The sequence below is a fragment of the Meleagris gallopavo genome, chromosome 9 (assembly GCF_905368555.1).
Source record: "Meleagris gallopavo chromosome 9, MGAL_WU_HG_1.1, whole genome shotgun sequence".
NCBI classification, from domain to species: domain Eukaryota; kingdom Metazoa; phylum Chordata; class Aves; order Galliformes; family Phasianidae; genus Meleagris; species Meleagris gallopavo.
In genome coordinates, this window is record NC_139412.1 from 10,380,001 (window position 1) to 10,405,347 (window position 25,347).

General features: G+C 45.1%; 1 protein-coding gene across 1 annotated transcript; it reads left to right on the forward strand.

Annotated features, from left to right (window-relative positions):
* The first annotated feature begins 14,165 nt into the window (after positions 1-14,165).
* LOC100542853 (transcription factor SOX-3-like) lies at positions 14,166-15,195 on the forward strand. Its single transcript, XM_010715423.4, has one exon. The coding sequence runs from the start codon at positions 14,166-14,168 to the stop codon at positions 15,114-15,116; it is 951 nt and encodes a 316-aa protein (XP_010713725.2). The 3' UTR covers positions 15,117-15,195.
* The last annotated feature ends 10,152 nt before the right edge of the window (positions 15,196-25,347 follow it).

Genomic DNA, 25,347 nt, shown 5'->3' on the forward strand with positions numbered 1-25,347 from the left:
CAGCAGGCAAACAGAGGACTTGGGCAGCTTTAACTGTCCTAACCTAAAGTACCTCTCTGCATTTCCAGGAGCCTTTCACGTTTAAATAGTTTTCTCCCACACATAGAAAAGATGAGCTAGGAATTCATTTGGGGTAAATCAGCACCATTTCACTGAAATCAATAGAGTTGCATCAATTTTAGATGTACTGCATGTTTTCTGCTGTTTTTTAGCACTGTTTGTGGTTTTTCAGGAGAAAAAAGTACCAGAACTATTAATCCCCGAAGTTCTGATAAAGAATTTTGAATAACAATTGAAATTCATTATAAATTTTCACTATTTCTATGCATAATTTCCCTGGTGGAGGGGCTTAAAACTCTTTCTGTAATTACCATAACAGCATAAGGGTCGAGCCATTAAAATAATCTCTGGCAATTCTCTGTGATTCACGTTATTTATGAAGAATGCTGCAGACACAATGTTCCTTGCTACACTGTCTATTTCCTGTATGTCTCTCCACTCTTTCTCTTCCCCTAGGTATAAATGGTTAATTCTTATATATGTACTAGAGGGATGTACATCCCCAGAATTAATAAATCCACCCAGAAGAAATAGCATTTATATATGAAGTCCATAATAATATCAAAGAAAACTGGGCAAAATTGAGAAAATGGAGACATACCTTATTGCAATTACCTTCTATTCTAGCATATTTTTCTTATTAACAGTGCAGACAAAAGGTAACCCTCCTATTTTATTTTAAATGACTCTGATAGAAGGATCTCATCCACTTCATTTTCATATAAAATTGCACTGTGGAGCCTGATCTCCCCGCCTTTCCTCAGCCAGAATGCCTACTGCAGTCCCTTGAAATGGCTGTGTCAAGCTAATGGGGCTGGGAGCTGGTATTTACACTTGTGCCCTGGCTAACCACTGTTACTCACTGCGTTGCACGTGGCATTCCCAAATGGCCTTTCAAAGAGGGAAATGTACAGGTAGTGCATTGAACTTGGTTGGCCTTTGCTAAGAACAAACATAGGCACGCCAATGTTTCCTTTAAAACAGCATGGTTCTGTCACAGTGACAAGACAAACAGCCTGGTTAAGCTCAGTGAAGGTCAGTTATTTTCTGAGGTGATACTAATGTTGAAATGCCAACCACATTCTGCATACAAATTACTAAATGAAGTGTACAGAAGTTTTACATTCACAAAATGAGAGTACTGAAGTTCTCTGTTAGCGTCCTAGAGAGAGACTGACAAACGCTTGGTGGGTGGAAACATGAAGCACCAGCAAGGAGAACAGAACTGTGCTATTTCACATAGAGCTTAGGTACAGCCAGAGGCAAAAGCTAATGAGAATTGCTAATGAAATGATGTAAGTCTGAATTTGAGAGATAGTTCACAGTTACACAGGCTTAGTTAGCTAACGCAGCTATCTAGCTTGGACTGATGTCCTCCCTGTGTATGGAAACAAACTCCAGATGTGGTTATGTTTGTGTCATCCTGAGATAAATGAACATCACTTACAGCAAGTCAATGCTGCCCTAAAATGTGCTTCTGTCCCCAGAGTTCAGCCATGAGACATTCAAACAGACAAAATGGAAGTGAAATGCAGCCAAATTTTGCAATGTTATATTCCAAACTAAAAATCTGATTAACTGATAATCGTTTTTGACACGCTCTATGTTTAAAAGATAAATTTCCGTGTTAGAATATGGAGAACAAAATGTAATAAATAAAGCCAAAATACTGACCTGAACTGTTTGAAAAATGAAGCTCATACTGAGTTCTGAACTTCCTGATTTGAATCTCCTTCTATTAAGTTAATAGACAATAACCCACACAACAAACGCACAGCCTAATCCAAGATGTGTTACAGATGCCAAATATTCCTGATTAGTTCACACTATTGAAGGAAAAATTAATAGCAGTGCTGTTTATCAAAATTAATTTTTTTAGAGAAAAAAGTGCTGAGTTTAATTACCCCTCTTAATTAGCTTTCTAGATAGTTATTATATTCCTGTGACTACAGAACAAGCACAGCCTTTTGCATAGAGTATTTGTCAGAATTCTTCAGGTACACAAAATGATTTTTCCTGCTATTGCATTCATTTTTATTTATAGACCATTTTTAATGCAAATACTGCCCCAAAAACAAGAGCTGAGGAAGCTGGCTGGCTTGGCAATGGAGATGGAGTAGGAATGTAAAGGATTAGAGTGCTTAATGTACTGGAAAGAAGTTTATCAATACTGACAATTCTCACAGTGCTTAATCAAACATTTAAGACAAGTGGAGAAGCAGAGAGTAAAGACTTTGGGGCTTTGGAACAATACGTGCAAACAAACTTGTCTTGTCAGAACATGTCAGTGTATGGCGGAATAAAGAAATGCCTATAATTTAGTTACTGTTTTCATACAGATAGCTCATGCTTTTAGCTAGGTAGTTCGAGTGCAATGGCTTTACAATGACTGTAAGCAATTCCTGAGGGAAATGAAGTATAACTTCTGTTGTCCTATTTTAAATCAAATTTTACTGTTAAGCATCATTTAAAGCTTCAGGAGCTGTAAATAAAGGATTAGTAGTAGTAGTAGTAGTAGTAGTAGTAGTAGTAGTAGTAGTAGTAGTAGTAGTAGTATTTTGCTTAAAGTGATTTATTAAGTTATTTATATTATTCTTAACACATATTAAGGGGTATTAGGTTCTGATCCTTCAGTAACATACCCTGTGTTACTGATCCTGGGCTTTCCTAGAGCTTGTCCTTCTGCTCAGACAAGGCTGGCAAGTGCTGCTCTGCATGTGCCTACAGGTTAATGTGGGTGAGTCTCAGACATCTGAAGCCCCTGTGCTAAATCTTCTTACATAATAGTCTGCAAATTCCCTATATGTAATTTTGCCATCTATTCAGGAGATCAAAGATCCTGCCTAAAAGGCCTGACTTAAATCCTACTCCGGTTTTGAGTCATATTCTTATAGAAAATCTGGATCCTACCCAAAGAGAAATAGGCTAAGGTTTCAGGTTGGATTTCAGTGGTGCTGAGATAAATGTTGAAGCAGCAGCTGAAGCCTTGCTGTATCTTTGGCCCTATGCTCATTCCAGAGTGCTCTCTGCCTGGCGCTGGTACCTGATACTGTAAATATTTTGAAGGAAGCAGAAGCTGTAAGACCAGTAATGTTAAATTCCTGTGTGATAGAAGATTGTGATTATTCTGCAGACTGTGTGAGCAGGCACATTCGGAAATTGCTTCCTTGGAGTAATTTCAGCAACTGACTAAAAAATAGAGATGGCTGCTTATCAAACTGCTGGTTACGTGGTGCCTACTGCTATAGCATACTTCTCATCTGGTAACATCTCTGAACTTAACTCACAGAAGAAAAGTAGAGCAGGACCCTGAGCTAAAAACAGAAAAGGCAATAAAAGATGCTCAGAAATTAATTAGGAAAGAGTAAGCAATTAAAAGGCAATAAAAATTAAAGACGGCATTTTTACTGAGTTTTTCAGAACCGACTGAATATAACTGCACTGCTCTCAAGTTCCCTGATGTAGCCCACTGCTCAAAGCAAATCCCCTGTGCACAGCACTACCTTCCCACATGGACTGAACTCAGTGGAAGCCCTTTGACAAATTCCCCGAGAACACTTCTGACTCTGTCAGTCACTGCCTATGTGACACATGAAGGCTTTGCTTTATTTTAGATATTACTGTTTGCTACTTGATCTTAACCTAGCAGTCAAGAATCTCCTGCTTGTTAAGAGGCTGTGCTCCTGTTTGATTCATGTTTTTCCACAAATTTGTGTGATAAAACTCCGAACATAGTAGTTCTGATGCAGTTGATTCTGTTTGGCTACATGAGAAATGTCCTAATTTAAAGTATTTTCTCTCAAAGAAAAATGACCAAAAAAAAAAAGGAAAAAAATGCTGAACTTCTCTAAGGGATGAGATTAAACTCTGAGTCCAGGCAGAATGTGTATTTGAATTTTCTTGATATTGCTGCCAAACTTTGAAAATATACATCATACCCATTTGTTCATGGATGGCATGCAAGTTTGCAGCTGGATGTAAACAGAGTTCAATAACAAAAAAATGCTATTCTGCATTTTGACAACCCAGTGGTAGTTGTGTGTACACCAGCTCTTACAGCTTGGAATTTAATAAGACTTCAGGCATATCACAGTGGTACCTTGTAGCTACAATACTCAAAACTGTCCAGAATACATAATGACTATGTAGATGTAACCTTAACTTGTGTGTATGTTTACCATGATCACTTATGCAAACAGACAACTACCTTGTGGGCAGTTCACACCTGCTAATGATCCACACTCATCCACAGTCACAGGAATTTCACAAGCAGATTCCACACACTGCTGCATATGCACTCATGTCTTGAAGACCCATTAATCCTGTGCATGTACTGCATCCATTGCACTGCTGAACTATAAAAAGTAGCACCACGAAACATTCTTATTTCACAGAATTCATACCAAGACAGTGACTTTTGCTTTTTTCTGTTCTTTTTTTTTGTTTGTTTGTTTTTAATTTCTGTGTTAGGGAGTCCTATTTTTCAAAGGGAATATGTGAGTGGAGATATCTATTAGTTTAAATGGTTTTAAGCAGTTAGTTGAAGCCACTTATAAAATCATACCATAAATTTTAACCTCGGTGACTTCAATTGTCATTTTTCTATCCATTTAGATAGAAGCATTTTGTATTTTCTTATGTTGTAAGTTGCAGGCACAAGAAAGTTGGTGACATAAGGACATTTTAAAGCTTATGACAACAGAAGATGTTCTCTGAAGGCTCTATGCCACACCATCTATGGTTTTGATGATGTATGTCTTCAACTGCCCTTTCCCCAGAAGCATAGGAGGGAATAATTCACAACAGGGAGTCTTGTCAAACTGTCCCACCCCTAGGAATGGCTTCAGAAATTATAATGCAAGCCAGCCTGTTTGCAAAACAAAGACTCATAATTGCGTATAACATTTCCCTGAATTTTAAGTAAAAGGCATAGCAGAACAAAATCTGTTCTGCTATTGTTAACAGGGTCTGTGCTACCCTGAAACTTCACTATTATTTCAGTGGGAATCCTGATCCAGTCTCAACTAGCACATAAAGCAGAGAAAGATCTTTCTGTTTTGTTTGTTTGTTGTTTTTTTTTACTTGCTTTGAGTTGTGATTGTGACTGCCACTCTGTGCGCACATGTGCAGATACATACATGCGTGTCCTCCCTTTTGTTATCAATCTGTTATCAATAGAATCTGGGGGGATAATATAGGCATACTGTGGAAAGCTAAATAGCATTGATCACACTAACAACCTGTGTGATCAGATTCTCTATTTGATCAATGCGTTACCAGTATCTGTCATCAACATCTTTTAGATGTTACGTGACCTTGAAATATGTAAGCTGTCTTCATCATGACTCTGAAACAACTTACTGAGCAAAATGTGTGACCTGGCCTGATGCCAAACACATAATGAGTAAAAACCAGAATTTTAAAAATCCTTCTTTTTGCAAACATATAGCTGACCAAAAAGGTGGGGGTGTTACTAGCAGAAGCATTTCAGCTCTATTCTAAGCAATCAGCCCAAGGTCAGGTATTTATTCAGGATTTCTAAATAGTTGCTGGTTCCTCAATGGAAAATTGATCGAATGTGTCCCTACAAAGAGATGGAGTACAGCTCTGGAAAGACACAGTGGTAGCAGGGTCAGAAGCTGATCAATGGCAAGGAAAGAATGAATTAATTATAATGAATAAATATTGTGGGAACTATATTTCTGATTTATTTCTGTGTGTGGAAATGTTACTTTTTATGTCTGTGATGTTGACTCAGCAATAAGCAAAAATGCCTTACTGGTAACATTTTCAACTTGGAAGTCCTTTATTTCGCCACAGATTTAATGGTATGAACAGAAACAAGACCTACGAATCTACACTTTCTTGGCAATTTAATTGGAAGGCTCTTTATGTGTAAGAGAGATATAACACTGTAAATTTAAATATGTTCTATGGCTTGTGATTAATTCTGAATAGGAAAAATAGCAACAATTTTCTCTTGCATGACAATGCTCTACCTGGAAGGAGTGCATCTTGTGGCAGCACTTGAGAAGCACCTGAGCACTGTGGGAAGCACAGAGTGCCCTCTCCTGGGTTGGGAAATAATCAAATCAGTGAAAACGCACAGGAGCTGTAGGAGTTTTGCTGAGGAGTAACATCTGGTTACTATTCCCTCCCTCTTAATTTGTCTGACACATGAAACTGTAGGGACGGGATGTAGACAGTAGTGTAGATAGGATTGATAACACTTTCTCCACACACTGGTTTCTTTTGTCTTGGCATTTGGTTTGGACTTTTTTCAGTAAGTTACAAAATTTAGACCTAAATCTTCCCTCCCCAGAAATTCAGCTTTGCCATAGAAGCCATAAAATGTCCTACAGACTGCATGGTCTCCCATGTGGCTTCTCTTCTCTGCCACTAAGTTGTTCCTTTAGAAGCCTTTTTCTCCTGTAGCTTCTCCTGAATCATACAGCATCTTCTTCCTGAGCAGTGCTTGCCCTACTAGAAGAGTGCTATCTACAGAGTCAATGGAGACTTGACCACTGACATGGATAATAGCAGCCTTGAGCATATTCTTATTTGTTCGTAGCTCTAAGCAGTCGTATCTGTAAGGGAGCAGTAATTGGTGGAGAAGTTTGATAGTGATTAGTCACGAGACTTTGCATTGTTCAGTGAGGGCAGTGATTGAGCAGCTGTTGGGAGATACCTTCAATATCAAGTAACTGCCATAAGCTATCATAGAAATAGAAGTTGAGTGTTGAATAGGAATTTAAATAGTGTAGTTATTTGTGACTCCTGCTAGATCAAAAATGGAGTTTGAGCCATTAAAACAGCCTATATAAACACTAATTCTTCAGTGAATTCCATTTCTGTTACTTTATACCTCTTGTATATGTATAGACATAGGCATATATACGTATCTGCTTTACAAAAGACTGCTGAGTACATATTATCCTTATTGTGTAAGGGAGAAAAAATAGAGTGGAAAGGATCTTCAGGCCTAATTGGCTCTTGCAGCCAACATCGTCTCCATAGTAGGCTGGAAAGGCTGAAGGAATTGCAGGCTCTCCCTGCTAAGTGAGCATGTATTTGTTTCTCTTAGACCTGATCAGTCCCAAGCCCTCCAACACTCCCCCACACTTACCAGCAGCTCACGCTTGTACTCAAAGCTCTTTCAGTTCCCTACTTCTGCATTTGGAACTTTGCTCCAAAATCTTGTTCTGAAACTTTGACAGTTTTAGGTGGCACTCCCAGACTTTGAGAATCAAGGAAGTTCTTTCTCATGTTCGCAAGGATTGAGGATAGTAGCAAAAGCAAAATACTGCTGTGAGGCCAGGGCTGAGAATTGCTGCATCTTTACTGGGTTTTCACAGTTACTTTTCTCACTGATGCAGGTTTTTTGTTATTAGCTGCAGAAGTCTCCATGACACTTAAGCTTTGCAAGGAGGGAAGGCTTTCCCACTAGCTAGTATGATAATAGCAATTTTTCTCTGACAAATTCATTTCAAATAAAATGAAATTTTAACTAACATCTTGCAAAACAAATGGAAACTTTGCCACAGGCAGAGGCTTGCATGAATCGTTATTTTCTATCTATTCCAAAAGAAGGGGGATTTCTTCAAATTATTGGTGACTTCGTTTTGCAAGCTAGGAGATCATTCTTAACTGATTTAACTATTTCTTATTGTACCTATATTCTTACATGTTGTAGAGCCAAACAAAATTGAAAGGGAATATTGACACTGAATGAAGGGCTGCTGTTCATCTTTCGTATCAAAATCACAGACAAGTATGATTAATTTTTTAGATCAGAGAAAGCAATTTTTAATTGAACACTTACTTGTCTGTGGGTGAGAAGGATAATTATAAAACATGCTAACACAGCAAAATCAATTTGTGTAAATTTGGTCTTCCATTTAAGTGTATATATTCAGTCTTTGAATTAACTATGGAGACTTGTTTGTAAGCAAATAGTTTTGAGGGGGAGACAAATGGAAGGGGAAAGGAAGGAAAGGGAAAGGGAAAAGAAAGGAGGAGAAAGGAAAAAGGAAAAGGGAATAAGAGGAAGAAACTGTGATTTTATGTTTTATTTCTAAGGAGATCTTTATAGTCCCACAAGTTAATATGAGAACAGGACTTGTTCATAATAAAGGTTTGTGGCTGTTACCTGTTCAAATAATCACTGAAAGGTTATTTCCATTACAGTATCATGCATAGTCAATGAAAATTGTCACCCATTTGCATCATGAAGGTTCAGAAGTTCTGGAGGAGGAAAGGAGTGCTGCCATGGTTTTTTCTAAGACGTGGGAAAACATACATTTTATGTCAAAGAAAGAAAAAGGGTGTTCAGAAAACAATATCCAAATGAAATAATTTGAAAGAGCATACATTTTAAAGTTATTGAAGTTACTGTTAAGTTTTAAAATGAAAGTAAAAGTAGGACTGCTAAAATAACCAGAATGCCTGAGTTAAAAGCGTTACAAGCCTAAAATATTCTTTCAGTCTGGAGTGTAATGAAAGAATGAACATTCCAATTCTCAGGAAGTGGAATTAATTTTTCTGTAACCAAAATACAGTGGTGTTATTCAGCAGTTCATTTTCCCCAAGCTCTTCATTCTTGATTTGCTTTTTGCAAGAAAAGAGGACAAGGATGTGATACGTGTGCAAAACATGTAAGTTGGAAACATCCAATGACTCAAAGTAACGTTCCTTTACTGAATATTGTCCATCTTGATTGCTTGTTTGACCTAGAGAACAGTATACTGAATGCTCTCGGTGTTATAAAATATACAGTGTTTGTTAACTGATTCTACTAAAATGAAAGGGAAATGGGAAGACTCTCCCCATCCTGCCTCGGGCTTCTTGGTTGCAACAGAGTTTATATTCCCCGTGTTTTTCCACTTTTCTTCTATGAAATGAACAGCTGTAATTGAAAAGCAAGAAGCTCCATGGTTTATAGAGATAGGTGTTGTTAAGAGCCTTAGCCATCTAATTTTCTTCCTATTGCAGGGCAGGCTTCCTATTGTCTGTCCTTTAGAGCTAATTTCTTTTCTGATCAAAAGGCCCACATCAGTGAAAAGGTAGTAATGACTATTCATTTGGTTGAAACCTCCATTCTGCAGCCCACAGAGCTTTATTTAGAAACTGCTATTTATTTCTAAAAGGAAAACCTCATTTGTGTCCTCTATAATGTCAATTAAAGGAGAATATATTTTAATTATTTGTCCTGAAGAGAAACCTTTTCAGGATCTCTATTTGCTGCTCCAATGATACAGGCTGCAGTTGAAACAATATACGCCTGCAAAATTGCGTGTCAGAAAGGAGAAATAAGATGTGCTTTGATTTCATTTGCCACTAACTAATAGTTTATTTGCAGCTAATTAGCAAGTTCGAGTTTTGCAATTAATGTCGCATTTCTACTATGACTCATTAAAAAAAAAAAAAAAAAAAAAGCCTCACCATCATTGCCAGCAAATGAGGTGCGTTACTGAATCCGAACAGAAAACGCCGCGGGAAGGATTCGCCAAGTTATCGATGGGTAAAAAAAAAAATAGGCGATCGAGCGGGTTTGTTTTCCTGGAGAATGAGTTCTGCGACCGCTCAGCTGGCACAGGAGAGTGGGGGAAAGGGCCGCGAGTGCGGATACCCGCAACCCACGGGGCTGCTGGGGACACCAGCGGCAAAGGGCGCTGCTGGGCACCAGGGGCCGCTCTGCTCCGCCCCGCGCCGCCGGGTGGCACCGGGCGGGACACGGACGGGCTGCTGCGTTCGGGGAGAGATGTGGTACTGGGAACGGCATGGGGAGCTGCACGAAGTTCCTGCCGCCGTCTTTAGCACCGCGTTTCGTGGGTTTTTTTTTCCCCCTCGGTGTTTTTCTCGTTTCCGCCGGGCTCCGCAGCGAGCCCAGGGGAGATGTCCTGTGCTGGTGGTCCGCCCTGCAGCTCTGTTAATTGGTAACTTGGAGATGAGGGGTTCTTATTAGCAATCCCCCCGCTCCCCCTCCCCGCCGCATCCTTCCCCTCCCGCAGAAGCCAACCCCATGAGGCGATTACCAGGAGGAGCCGTTTGTCAGAGGCTAATAAACAAATTCCTGGCGAACACCTGAATGAATGAGCGAGGGCCGGGAACAGCCCAATTAAGACACGGAGCTCCTGGTTGTTTTTGTGGCGGTGGAAACAATCCGGGCCAGAAAAGAGTCTATTCAGCCGCGCTCCGAGAGGTCTGTTTGCAGCCCGCTATTGTTGGTAGAAGCCAAATAAAAGTTCAGCTGGGGGGAAAAAGTGATGAAAAACAGCATTTGCTGCTGCCCCCGAATGCGCTGGGAGGCTCGGTTCAAAGGAACTGAGCTGCACCCAAACGACTGCCTCGGTTTTATCCACGCTCGTGAGATTTTTGTTTTTAAATGTTGCTGTTTATAATGATGTCTTCAAAGGTATCCCTCGTGCTTTGGGGCAGATGAGCAGCAGGGATGCTGCAGTCGCTGTAGTGCTCTGCAGAGGGCACGGGTGAAGAGGCAGAGGAGACAGGGGACCCGTTCGGGGGTGTGGTGGTTTGGAATGGGAACTCGGTCCGAGGCAGCTCGAGAGGCTGGTAAGGGAATAAAAATAATCCTGTCTCAACCTATCGAGATGGGGCTGCAGCACCAGCCCGACGTGACCCACTTGAGAGCTGTGTTACTGTGTGGAAACTTTGAGGAAATCTTAAAACAGAGTCAGAGTGCAGAAATACACAAACCTTTCTTTTAAGCATCACCTGGCTATTTTCTGGGAATCATCCAAGTGAGGTCAGCAGGAACCAAACGAATGGGGCTCAGCTCCGGGTTCAGGCATGCTGTAAAGGCTGAGCCCGGTTGGGACTGATGCTCAGGGGCAGGGGGGATGTTTTAATAATGGGATTAAATGGGGGGTTTTGGTGCATAGCGTTGCTCTAAAAGCCAGCAACCTTCCCTTCTAAGAACCCCCTTCCCAAGTTCTGCGGAGCTGCAATTAACAGATGTTAATGGCTATTGCTTATTATGTGCTGATCACATACGAAGCAGATCTTCCTTGTCAGCCATGGGCTTTCTCTCACGTTCAGCTCGGAGTGTGCTGTAAATTCCTGCTTTTGCCTCACGCTCCTTTGTCACCAAAAAGAAAAAAAGGAGAAGAAGAAAAAAAAAAAGATTAAAAACCAAAACAGAACCAGGAGCTTTTCTGAGTTTGACAGCAGTACTTCTGTACACATGAGTGCCTCTGGCTCCCACTGGGCACTGGGGGCTCTCAGTCTCAGATGGCTTCTCCTCATCCCAGCCACAGCCGAGGAAGGAATTTAGGAAAATGGCTCCATCCAGGCGTGATGCTCCCCAGCCCCGCACTGGGCGGTCGCTGCCAGCTCCCCTGCTTCTGCCCCTTCCCTGCTTGGCAGCAACTCTGCTCACGGGCAGGACCGGGGACCAGGCTGGAACTGGGATCGGACCTTTTAAAGTGCTCGGCAAGACGATTTTGGAAATAACAGCTCGTATAGCGGCACTTGCCTCGCTTCCTCTTTCTTCCCTACTGTGCCTCAGCAGCGATCTCTAACTTCCAACCTAGGAGAGCGTCCCTTGCGTTAGCAGAGGGTTGCCGGCGGCGGAACCACGGCTGAGCCTCACTTCTCTCTGCCGGGACCTGCGCAACCTCCCCAGCTCCGCTCCCAGGAGAATCCAACCGCAGGTGCTTCCCCGGCACGCGGCTGGGGAGGAGCGCGGCTCCGCGGGACAGCGCAGCGCTGAGGGCGGCCTTCTGCCTCTCCTTCGAGAGTTCAAACCATTACCGAGAGGTAGAGGTTCCGAGCTGGGTGTCCTGCTCAGCCCCTTCTTCTGCAAATAGAAAACGGCCGCGTTTTTAAGTATGTCTCATCAAAACCGCAGAGTTGTGAGATCACTTCGTGCACCGTGAAATCTGGAAATACCGACCTATACTTACACTTCTTATTCATCAGTGAGGAGATGAGTGATGTTTCAAGAGAAATATTGCCTGGCTTTTAATAACATGGACCGTGAGATGCTAAACGATGTGTCCGTTAGGAAAAACAACAACAACAAAACATGCAATAATAATGGAATTGACACCTCAGGCCGCGGGAAGCCAAACTGAAAAACTAAATAACAGTTTGAAGTTTGTACCATTTATTCAGATTGCTGACATCGCTCGCAGGGCTGTCGGCATCCCCCAGTTCCGTACCCCGCTGAGTTGTTCGTTGCGAGTACCCGTGCTCTGTCGCTCCGACAAACGCTCGTATCAGAACATTTCAGAGCGGCCAGGACACAGATCAGTCCGTCTCCCACCCCTGCCTGGCAAGGTTTAACCCTGGACTGAGCGGTCAAAATGTTTGGACGAGTTTGAACTTAAATAGAGCTCTTCAAAACTCTCCCGATGTGCTGCAGAAGTTCCACCCGCGGCGCTCTTTGCGCGACAGCGCCGTAAGTAAAACCTGCTGTCTCTCTGCAACGCGTTCACTTCGTCCAACATTGCTGAGCAACAAACCAGACAAAGCTCCTGTAGCACCACAGCTTGTCCGAGCGGCGTTATTTCCCCCACTGACTTTGTTCAGATGATTTTGTCAGTAAAGAAACGCGTACAAAACGAGCGGCAACTTTGCACTGTGCTGCTCGGATCTACTCCGATAAAACCCCCACCCAGCACACCGTGTTGATTCCCCCCTTCCAGCACGGCCGTTTGTTTGCAGCCGGTACGTTTCGCGTTTCCCCCCGGGGGAACGCGGGGCTGTCGGCACCAGCCTGGGCAGAGCCCCCGACTGCTTCCCCGTGTCCCTCCCTGCCAGTCAGCGCCGTTATCCTTACGCTCTTCTCTTACCGAGGGCTGCCAAGCTGCAGCTTCCCTCCTCGCCGGCACCCCTGGACGGGACGGGGTGCCCAGGCACGTCTGTTCCGCGCCCCCTGCCCAGTCCCGCGCCCCCGGGTCAATTTGATCGGAAACTACCGGCGGTGATGAATCTCCGCTGGCAAAGGACAGTCCCGTGCCTCTGCCCGGGCGGAGCTGGAGCGGAACACGGCGGGAGGATGAGGAAGGAGGAAGAGCGCAGACGGGCTGCGTGCCTTTCGGGAGCTCCGGGCCCCGGCCGTGTAGCTGCGGGCGTCCGCTCCTCCGAGGGAGGAAGGGATGGAAAGGGAAGGGGAGGGGAGGGAAGGGACGGAAAGGGAAGCCCGTGATTGACAGCTGCAGGGAGCTCCTCTCCGGTCACCCCAGCCTTCCCAAGTTTTCTTTCACACGGAACTTTGCCGTTACCATGAAAACGGTTTTTACAAAGCAGCATCTCCCATCCCCCTCCCTCTTGGGCAGCCGAGTGGAAAAAACTCATGTGGCCGGGGTTCGGCGAGGGGTGGGGGACCGGGAGCGTCCTGCCGGCATCCAGCCCGGCACCCAGCAACACGAAAGGAGGCACAGAGCTGCAGCGGAGCACCCGCCTGGCACCTGGACGGAACGCCCGGCAGCCGCCCCTGATGCCGACTGGGCAGGGCGGCTTCCCTCCGCAGAGACCGCTCCGGAGGCGAAAGTTCAGTTCTCGTCCCCTTCATCCGCTGTGTGAGTTACAGGAACAGCTGTTCGTACAATCTTCGAGCCGGAAAGCTCACATGTCTTTGTGCACACCAAACTCGTGGATCCGCTCGCGGCGGTCCTCCGCTCCGCTCCGCAACCCCGGCTCCCGGCTCCCAGCCCCGTCGGCACCTGCACGATCCCCGCTGCCGCTCCGCACCCCGGAGAGTGCCCGCTGCAGCTCCAGCACCTCGGGGGTTGCGGCGGGAGGGGCTCGGTCCCAGCAGTCTCCAACGCCAACTTTTTTGCCCATCCCCGTCCGCTCCAAACCGGCCCATTACCGGCGTTGGGGCTGTCGGGAACCGCTCGCTGATTGGCCGCCGCCCGCTCATTTATAGCCCGTCAATCAAATGCCCCCGGGAGAGGTGTGCGCATCGCTCAGCGCTGCCCGCGGGAACCTCCACTGCACCTCGGGGAGCGGCACGGGAAAGCTTCCTCCTCCTGCGGCCGCCGCCCGGACCAGTTCTTTCTTTTATTATTTTGAACTTCCTTTCCCCGAGCTGTTCCCGCCCGTCTGCCACCCTGGCGCATCTCTTACCGGCCCCGGCCATGTACAGCATGCTGGAGACCGAGATCAAGACGCCGCAGCCCACGCCGGGCAGCGCCGGGGGGAACCCGGCACCGGGCGGCAACGGCAAAAGCGGCGGCGGGGCCGGCAGCGGAGCAGGGGCCGGGTCGGACCAGGACCGTGTGAAGCGCCCCATGAACGCCTTCATGGTGTGGTCGCGGGGCCAGAGGCGGAAGATGGCCCAGGAGAACCCCAAGATGCACAACTCGGAGATCAGCAAGCGCCTCGGGGCCGATTGGAAGCTGCTGAGCGATGCCGAGAAGCGGCCCTTCATCGACGAAGCCAAGAGGCTTCGGGCCGTGCACATGAAGGAGTACCCGGATTACAAATACCGGCCCCGGAGGAAGACCAAGACCTTGCTGAAGAAGGACAAATACTCGCTGCCGGGCAACCTGCTGGCCCCCGGAGGGGGCAACGCGGTGAGCAGCCCCGTCGGGGTGGGCCAGAGGATTGACACTTACGCCCATATGAACGGTTGGACCAACGGGGCTTACTCCCTGATGCAAGACCAGCTGGGCTACGGGCAACACCCGGGCATGAACAGCCCGCAGCTGCAGCAGATGCACCGCTACGACATGCCGGGCCTGCAGTACAGCCCCATGATGTCCACGGCGCAGACCTACATGAACGCCGCCTCCACCTACAGCATGTCCCCCGCCGCCTACGGCCAGCAGCCCTCCACGGCCATGAGCCTGGGCTCCATGAGCTCGGTGGTGAAGTCCGAGCCCAGCTCGCCTCCGCCGGCCATCACCTCACACTCGCAGAGGGCCTGCCTGGGAGACCTGCGGGATATGATCAGCATGTACCTGCCCCCGGGGGGCGACGCCACAGACCCTTCGGCCCTGCAGGGCAGCAGGTTGCACAGTGTGCACCAGCACTACCAGAGTGCCGGGACTGCCGTGAACGGCACCGTACCACTAACTCACATATAAACAAACTGGCCTCCTCCGGACGGCTCCTCATCGCAACCCCAGCACCGGGACGTGCGGTTCACCAGACTCGATACTAACTTGGGAGAAATTTTAAGCAGAAAATCCGTTAGTTGTCTTCTTTTTTTTCCTTTTGTACAAAATGATTTGAGCAATCTGTTCTTTTAACAGAGCACGACCGCCTCCTAAAGCCCCGTGAAGTTCTTAAGCCACGGCGACTCTCCCGGTCTCCGCGGGGTTGGGCGAAGTTTTGTTCGCTTCCAAGTCTTAAAGATGGTGCATCTCCCCGTTCGATTTTAGCGTTGCAATGACAAAACGAAAAACCGACCCGGCGGGTGTTGTTTTCAAACTCAGTTGTTCCGTTGTTTACATTTTCGTTGTGGTTACTGAAAGTGTTGTTCTTCCCACCTTGCCGAGTGCCGCTCGGTTCGTGTCCACAATTCGTAGTTTTTAACTTTAGGGTTTTGTTCCTACGGAAAGGGGGCGGTGGGAGAGAGCTGTGCGGGTCGCAAACCCTTTCTTTTATTTATAGCAAGTTGTGTGTCTGGGTTTTTCTTAAGCTGTAAACTTATGTAAATCGGTTTGTGAATTTTACTGTGAACGATGTTTTGACATATCAGACGAAGAAACGTTTTAATTTTTTTTTTTGTTTACCGAATTTCTTCCAAAAAAAAAAAAAAAGTGATCGAAAATCTTCCCTGTGCCTCGTTTTCTTCTATCTTTAAAACGAAGAGTTCTCCGTACGCTTTACACGGCGTTTGTGCGGGGCGGCTCTGCCGCTCAATGCGTCCCGTCCCGCACAGCCGCTCCTCGGCCGGGCCCGGGGTCGTGGATCGCCGTGTGACTTCATTCCTCCTCGGAGCCTCCGGGCCGTTCCCGAAGGGACCGCCGGAGCCGCGCTGCTCCCGCACTGCGGCCACTTGTTGCCTGTTCGGCCGACGGGAGGGAAGGGCTGAAACTCTGCGCCTCGCATCTTTTATTATATATTTTTTTCTTTTCCTCTGGAGGATTTGCCCAGAAGCCCGAACTCATCTGAAATATTTACGAAAGTAAAACCCGCTGGGGAACTCTTAATTAGGCTCTATTAAAAATAAATGGTTACAGGAGTCCCCAGCGGAAATAAATAATTCAAACTTTTCGGTGTGTTTGACGAGTGTGTTTTGAGTCTGGACAACTTTTATTTTCCTAGCAGCCCGCGTTACCGGGGTGCGTTGTTACGGACCGGCCCCGCTCCCGTCGGGCCGCATCCTGCCCGCAGCGCTCCGCATCCCGCCCGGCTCTGAGCACCGGCGCTCCCGCAAAGCGGCACTGCGCGTCGCGGTGCAACTCCCCCCAGTCCGTCTTTGCCTTTCGTTTGATTCGAATGATGGTTTCTCTGTTTGCCTTTCTACGAAACGGAAAGGAAACGGAGGGTGTTTTCGCTGTTTGCTTTCGTTTTGCTCCCGGGGGCACCTCCGCTGCCGCTCACTGTCGGGAAGTGGAAGCCCCGTCCTCAGTGCCCGCTGCTTGCGGCCTGCCGGGCCGGACCGGCACCTCCGCCTCCAGCCGACACATCCACCTCGTTCTCAGGGCGAGGTTGGTCAGGTCCTTCCTCCGGCTCCGCAGAGGGAAAACCGAGCGTTCTTCACTCCGCACCGCCAGTCCCGTTCCCTCGTGCGCTGCCCGGCTCCCGGCCTCCCCGAGAAGAAGCTGCTGCGAGTCCGCAGCCTCGGGACAGCCCATGCGGCTGCCACGCTGCTCTTCGGCCCCCGTGCTCCCACTCTGTGCGGTGAGCTGGGATGAGCCTTGGTAGCACGCACCCTCCTCTCGGCTCAAGAGCAGCCGTGCAGGAATCCAGTGTGCCTAACACTCTGTTCAGCTCCTTCTTAACATTGCTGGTTACATCTCTGGCAAACTGAAGGCTGTGTTTCCTCGTGTTGGCTCCGCCAACCCTCCTCCATCCCTGAGGTGAAACGACCCTATACTCTGAGATAGAGAGGAGAGATGGGATGGTGTAGGTGGTGCTGCTGCTGTCCTTGGAGCCGTGCAGGGGCAGCACGAGGTCCTGCAGCATCTCGGCGCCGGGTGAAGCTCTTCCCCCAGAGCTCTCCCAACGGGCAGTGCCAGAGCAGATCCGGGAGAGGAAGCGAGGCCTTCCCGTTCCACCAAACTGCTCTCCCTCAACATTTCCAGAAAGATGTGCAATGGAAGTCTGACAAAAGCCAGGGCTTCTGAGCAGGTGGGCTGTTGCTGTCTCTGCTGCTTTCAGAGCTGAATTGCACCTGCATCACTCTAAGAGGTTGCTCTCTTCACCTGAGATCTCTAGAAGTGGATTCTCTGCCACGAAGTGAGAGAAACGCTGCTCTTCAGAAGGTTTGCAGCACGTGAATTCAAGTTATCCTCCTTTCTGTCAGGGCCTAAGGGCAGCTTCTCAACAAGACACCCTGAGGTGTCAGAGGAGATTCCTCTATTTACTGATGTATTCTCTGGGAGCTCATGTCAGTGTCTGGCATGAAGGTGCTTTTCCCGAGCTGTTAGTTTTGAGAGCTAAAGCCACCATGCAGTTTCCAGCATCCTGAGGCTGAACTTTATCATCATCCTCACATTGGTGGATTGTGGGAAGCATTGGGAACAGGCACACACCTCTGCCTGGGGAGAGACCCGCTGCAGGCTGGTCCCATGAACCCATCTGTGCTCACAAACACAGCTCCAAACACAAGTGTGTTTTCCACCAGGGAGACATTACCTGAAAGATAACTTCTTTTCTGAGACCACCACTATGTCCTTTGCTGGGACTGAAGGAATTTCCTGGGGAGCAAACGCAGAAATGTGCTCTTTCTAAAATTAATGAAGGTATGCTTTGTTTGTACTGCTTCTGATTGCAAAACATGTAGTTTATTCCCGATGTGGTGGGCATGCATCCTGCATCTGTTAAAGCCAAGAGCCTTTTGAGCAGTGCTTGTGAGGGATTTCACACTCCTGCGGTGTGGGACAAAAGTGAATGGAGCCATGCTGGTGCTGGGGAGGGCAGGTGAGGTGGCGGCAGCAGCAGCAGCAACCAGGTGCTGTGCATCAGTACTGGGGAAGGACCCTTCCCTCCAGAAACCCACAGCACCTGGTGAGACAGAGCTGCCAGTGGGATGCCCAGTTGTTATATGTGCAAAATCAGAAGTAACTGTTTGCAAAACTGAAACACTGAAGCCTTATTCTGGAACACTTAGAATAGATGCAAGTGCATCCCTTTTCCTTAGAAATACTGAATTGGCAGCGGAGCTTTAGCAGAGTGTTAATAACGTTAACATTTAAGTGTAAGGACAATATTTAGGCTTTTGTGTTCACACTTTTTTGAATGGAAGAGTGAGAGATCACACTTGGCACTTGTGTTAGGTTGTTGTAAAAACAGCAGCTCTGGTTACACTATGGTGGTTCCTTCCTTTACCAAAGAGCAGTAGAGATCATTTATTTCTGCAGCAATTGGTAAGTAAAAATATTTTAAATCAGACTTGTGAGGCATTATGATTGGAGTGTAAATTCAAATAATCAGCAGGGAACTTTGCTTGTGAGAATATTTTTTTAAACAATTTTCTCTTAATTTCCTTTATTTTTTTAATATATTTTTTTGCTGTTAAAAGTCATGAATTTTAAAAAGGCATACGACTGACACAAGCACTTTGTGAAAGCTCTGATGCATCAGTACTTCACTGTATCAAACGTGAGGCTAAGAAGGTACACTTTCCAGGAACATTAGAAAGCCAATAACATCTAACCATCTCCCAGTGCTAATGGAAATAATTATTTCACAGGAAAGAAGAAAGCTGAAAAGGTGAAGTGATGCTCGGTACTGGATGCTGCTGCAGCAAGCAGTACCTGCAAAAGTTACAAGTTCTATGTGACCCCTTGTCTACTTACATAGAGCTCCCTCCTCTACTTACTGTGGTTGGCTCCAAGTGGTTTACATGGCATCAGATTCTTCTAGTGATAATCCTGAAGTGACAAAAAGCAGAAATCTTAGAGAGAGATGTGGCACTTGTATTCATTTGCATTACTATTTCTTAGGAAGGAGAGCTGTTATGGCAGTTCTGCTTGCATTGGCTCATTTAGTGATTAATGCAGATAAAGTATTCCAGAACAGTTTTCTATTGTGACTTTTCCTGGATGCCACTGGATGCAGTAATAAATGCAACACAGTGACTTTTAATTCACAACAGAATGTCCTCTGGATGAAGAATTAATTATTCTTTGCTGTGAATACCATTCACAGTGAACTTCTTTGTGCTGCTGGTCGAGAAAACAGGCTTTCAGGTTTGCCTCCTTGAAAGACATCCTCAGAAGCTCTTTAGTCATTTTATACCTCAGTCTTCCAGTTTTTAAAATGAGATCTATACCTGCTTGGTGCAGCAGGGGAGCATAGCACTGAGTGTGTGAGCATGAGGAGAGTACCCCCGTGATTCCATACTTGAGTAACTCCACTCTTGAGATGGATCTTGGATTCAGAGATGTATCACTCACATGTTATTTACATCTGTGTTATTTGCAGGATGCTCATCTGTAGGAGAAATCTTTTACTGCTGTTGTTAAGTTCAATTAACTCTTGTTTATCCCTAGGCACTTCAGTTGTACATCAGCTAAGAGGAATCCCTCTAACCACAATCTGGTTTAAAAATGCTTGTGTAACAGAAGTTTCAGATCCATCTCCACATGAGAAAGCAGTTGTGGGGTTTGACACATTACTGCCCCAGAGCTGTTTGCTCAGTTTCTCTCCTGGAAATCACTACATCTCGTTGCATGTTTTGGCCATCACAGCTCACAAATAGATGGCACTGTGCAAACTTGCCTTGGCTGATGGGGAGAAAAGAAGCATGAAATGTAAACTAAAGCATAAGCTGCACTGCTTCCAATGAAATGCAAACTGAGCCAAGTTCTCAGAAACCCAAACTGCTGTGTGTGTGCTCCACATGCACAGCAACCCAGAGCTTGATATGTATTAGGCATAAGGGGGGAACAGATTAGGAATAAGAGGGAAATTAAGCAATGTTAATAACTCGTGAGCTTCTGTCTTCCACTGATCTCTTCTGGGGCTTCTGATTGAGACTTTTGCCTTCTGTGAGCTTTTTTCTTTGTCTCCTTGAAGAATATTATGCGTCTTTTCTGTATAGGCCACAGGAAATAGCATAGCAGTGATTGCACCCAGCCCTCAGGATTTCCCCTTTGTACTAGAGTCAGCTTATTCATTTCATGCACCATCATTCACAGCTTGCTGCACTGATTTCAAAAATTCTATACATCTACTTGACACAAAGGGGAGAGACAGAACATAGAGGTGGACGCAGTTCAGGTGCATCTAACGACCGTTCTTGAATATCATTTGCAAGGGAAGGAATCCTGAAAGTCAGTGGAAACTTGGTCCATTCAGAGTTCAGAATCTGGCACTTGGCACTGATTTTATTTTCATTGTACTGCGCTGTGCTGCCGAGTCAGAAAAGCTTCTCCACCAAGTTAAGAAAAGGACTTTTAATCTAAGTCACTTTTTTTTTTTTTAAATCCTTTAAGATTCATCGAGCTATTCACATTTTGTAGCCTGTAAACAGTATATGTGAAAGCAACAGTTCCTTACAAAAAGTAAATTATACATTCATCATTGGGCAAAAAGTACCTTTCTTCAAAACTTTAGACCGCTAAACAGGTGAACATTTGTGAAACAGGTGTGGAATTTTTATGAGCATACCAGAAGTGGGACAGTAACAGGAATTAATTGTCATGCTCTTAAAGTAAAAGGAAATGAAGGAGTTGAATGTGCGAAGTGGCAAACGTGTGTGCCAAGGCAATGCTGTGCAGTCTCTCAGGCATCCAGCAGGTCTGCAGGATGCTGCAGTGAGGATTAGCCCTGTCTGCATTCTCTCTGGGAATGTCCTAAGTACAGCTGAGGGGTTTTTTTCTGACTCAGTCAATGTTGTGCAGAGCGTGCAAAGTTATAACAAAAGGGTTTTATAAACTATTTTCAAGGTAAGGACATTAACTTCTTGGAAGTATTTTTTTTTTTTCAGTACGTCTTCTGCTCTTTTTCTCCCAATAGATTTCCGTCTGCAATTGTATTTTGTGGGAATAATTCCAGCCAAGAATAAGCTGTTTAGGTTTGAAAGTCCTGGGTAAGCAGGGACTGATAACTTCGGTTGAATTAATGAAGGAAATAAGGTTTATTCTGTTGCTTCTTGCTTAGACATCAGTATAACAAAAAGGTTATTTAAGAAATTAGGATGTGCTGTCAATGAAAGCTCTACTCAATATTCTGAAGTAGGAAATATTACTGGTTTGGCAGCTAGGAGGAAACTGTCCTTCTGTGCACCTGAGAGCTGTTCTGTTACTCTGTTGCTTGATGACTGATGAGCCAATTAACAATAGGAGGAGTTTGGTGAGCTACACAGAGGAGAATGGCTCTGCCAAAATTTGTAAGATCATCTGGATTTTTCATTATATAGAAACTTCTCCTACAAACATTTTCTCTTTATTTCAAAGAGGATTAGGACTTAGGTCAGCAACTTCAGGATACTGCTCTGATACACACAGGCTTAAGGAATTTTGTTTATCCTACATTAAGGTTTCACCATGGGAAAATCCCTTATTTTCTAACAGAACTCCTGATCTCTAGTTTTCATCAAATTACACTTGCAGGCAGCTTTCTCCTCAGCAGTGTTGGTGGCCCCTACCTGGGTACCAGCATTTCTGCAGAATGATTTCTCAGATGCTTTCTCCCTTTAAGATGTAAAGACACAGATGTCATCGTGATGTTGTACACTGGTACAGGACTTCTAGAGGAGAAAGAGGGACTGACTGAAAACAAGACCAAGGAGTGGTGCTGGGAAGGCACTGGCAGACATTCAGTGCTCGGTCTGCTTCACTTTTGGTGCAAAGTAGGTCCTTCTGTGCTTGGTCACTTATGGGCAAGGCAGTTTGGATTGAAAGCACAGCCAGGTGCAGTCAGAGGTCTTGGATCTGGGTAGAAGCCAGAAGAGGGACAACTCAATATTGAACTAAGGGCATAATGCGGTCCTTGTGCAAGCAGCAGTCAGTAGAGCATCTTCCTTGCTGATTTTCAAAATGGAGACAGCTGAAACCATTACCAATCCATGGGAGAAGTTCCTAAACAGTAGCTGTTAAGAACAGCTGCTAGCTGTAGGTTTTACAATTTCTGCTTTGGTTTACTGGTAGAAGTACTGGAGAGAGAAGAACAAAATGGAGCAGTCCTTCAGAAAGGAGAGGAAAAGGTCATAAGGAAATTGGAGTTGTCACTACAAAGCTAAAGAAGCTCAGGTGGCAGGGGTAGGATTTAGGGTTACCTTGCCTATATCATGAGAAAAAAGAATGCTTCCAAAGGGAAAGCAGGTGTCTAATAAATTGCGTCACAGATTTTGTTGCCAAAGTAACCCTTCAAATCTTGATTTTAATATGTTTTAGACTGCAAACTTTTCAGAGGAGAAGGTCTTGTTCTCCCCCAGCTTCTAAAGCATTAGATGTGATTCTGATAGTCACATTCATATATCTAAGTAGGTTTAATCACCATTTGTGCCTGTCTTAATTCCAGCTCTGAAGACTGGCGGCCCAAAGGGAAGTGTGGGAAAGCAAATAGTAACCCACAGCATGGGAGGTAAGCGAAAGCAGTGGCTCTGTGAAATGCATTGTTCTGGCTGAACCGAGCTCCTTTCTTTTAAGCCTTACAAGGCTGTGTTCGTGCTCTGCAGTGGTGCATCTGGAAGAAAGGAACTAAAGACAACCTCAGTTTAAAACCACATTTCTATGGTTTAATCACAAACATCGTTCTCTTGATATTTGAGCATGCACATAGAAAATGACACTGTATTAAATAGTACTGAGAGTTTTGTCTAAATCTGTTTAGTGAAGGCTGGGCAGGGAGGTCAGATGTAAAAGGGCGAATGATAAAACCAATGGAGATGGAAGGGGAAGGCTTAAGATAATGGGGTGAAAGGAGTTTATCGCCTTGAGATACGTATGTTTCATTGCTGAGGATTATTTAAAATTGTGAAGAAAAAAAAATGCAATGTTTTATTGTATTTAAATACATCTGAATGTTGTATTCTTGTAGTTACTTTTCAATATGCACATGACCAGAATCTTGCTTATCCATACCTTGAGGTGAGAACACAGCACAAAAATCTGTCGTAGTTAATGAATGAAGAGGAACAATGAAGATCTACTGGCAATTGTTCCCAAAATCTGGGTGTCAAGAAGAGGACAGGCAAACTCTGGGAGGGAGCTTGCTCAGAAATGCTGAATTTTGATGAGTATTTATCATCTAGGTTGTCTCCCATTCTGGTTGGCTGCATTATTATTTATTTCATCACTCAAATCGTGGTAGGTGCTGCTTGCCTTACAGTATGAATAACAATCTGCTGGGCTCAATGGAGTTCATTTATGCAGTAGGAGAGAATAATTCACTCCAGAAACCTCTGGGTAAGATTTAATAGTCTCAGCCAAAGTGTCACGGGTGGCTAGGGTAAAGAATCATAATTGTTTCTTCTGACCTTAGCGCATATAAGTAAGTATACAACAATATGTGAGCATCTAACAGGATGGTATCCTAGCCTCAATGATGTCAACAGAATCTGCCTGTGGCAAGATGCGGTCTAATAGCTTAAGAAAGGCACAGCATGCAGCAGCATGACTGCAGCAGATGATGGGGGGAGAACAGGCAAACTTATAAAAAGGTCTTGTGCTTACTGAAGGTGTCATATAGCATACAAATATGAAGGTATCTCCTTTGGCACATGAAGTACTGGTAGTTGGCACATAAATGTACTACACGTTTTTAAGCACGCTACCTACATAAATTACTGATAAAGTGTAAGCTACTTCAATTGTATCAAAATTATGCGGAAAACAAACATATACAGTGAGGTTCCTCTGTTATTCTACCATATTCTGCCATATTCCTACTTCTTTGTTTGATGGCTTAATTCATTTAATTGTTAAACTTAAGCTGAAGAGGGGCGTTAGTAATAGTTTTCTGGTAAAATGTGGCTAATCATAAAGTAAACACGTGAAACATGGGTTCGAGCACATTCTCATTCCCTAGGTGCAGAGAAGTACATAATCTTCAGATTGGGATGTATGTCAGTAGGATCAGCTGCTAAATGCTCGGCAATGTTGATATTTAAGTGGCCTTAAGTACCTTTAACATTTACAGGCTCCGGAGTGAAGAGGGAAAGGGAAGATAACACCTAGCTGGTGCTAATGATCCTGACGGCCGAATACCAAAGAACGAGTTAGGATTGCTTTGTCGAGGTGTCTTTAGGGCCAATCGGCTAGGAAACTAGTTTTATCACAAACTTCAGCTGATGTAGGAACTGCCTTGCATACCAGATATCTTTGGGGTCTGTGGGTTTGTGCATCTTTGCTGGCAGGTAGGGAAGATGGCAATTTCACTACACAATTATCCTAAGGGATTTCTGCCATGGCTGTGCTGCAGGCAGTCAGGCACACGGTGCTTGTGCTTTTAATAAAAGAAAGCGAAATGGAAGGTAAACAGTATAGAGTTTTCCAACGTATCCGTAGCTGGGATATAGCACTGTGTTGCTGCCTCACGTTGCCATTGGAGCAGTTGGAGAAATTTGAGACTGGAGATTAAAAAAATGTGTTTGGGGCAAGAGGTCTCCATGACCTCAGGAGAGATACAAAGAGGTGGAAGGTGAACGAGGTGATGTCCAGTGAAGGGAGGAGGAAGTTTGTATAGCACTAGAAGGATGTAAAAAGAGGAAAAAAACAGTTCTGCTGGGTGGTGCCCTGTGACACAGCCAGGAGAAATGGGCTCGATTTGTGCAGAGCAGGATCTTAGCAAAGGAACGGCAGGAAAATAAAAGACAGGCATACAAGTTTATCTCCAGGAAAATGTTTTGGATGTTAAAGCAGGGCTGTATCAAAAACTGTGAACTGCGTGCTGGACGAAGAGAGGCCGGTGTTCCATGGATGTTCTCTGCATGTAGTTGGTGTGAGTCAGCACCAGCTCGGTCAGTTTGATTTGTGCTTCCAGTAAGTTTCTCCGTATTGCTCTCACTGGTGAACTCAGGCTTTGCCTGAATTAGAACACTCTGCCATTTGTAAAAGAATTGATTTGCTCTGACTCAAATGTAAATGATCAGGTGCACCCCTGAATGGAAACCCAGCAGCCCTATGCTGGGACAGAACTTTTGGTTCGATAGTAATTCCTGGAGATTTTTTTTGTTGTTGTTTTCTGGGTTAGATC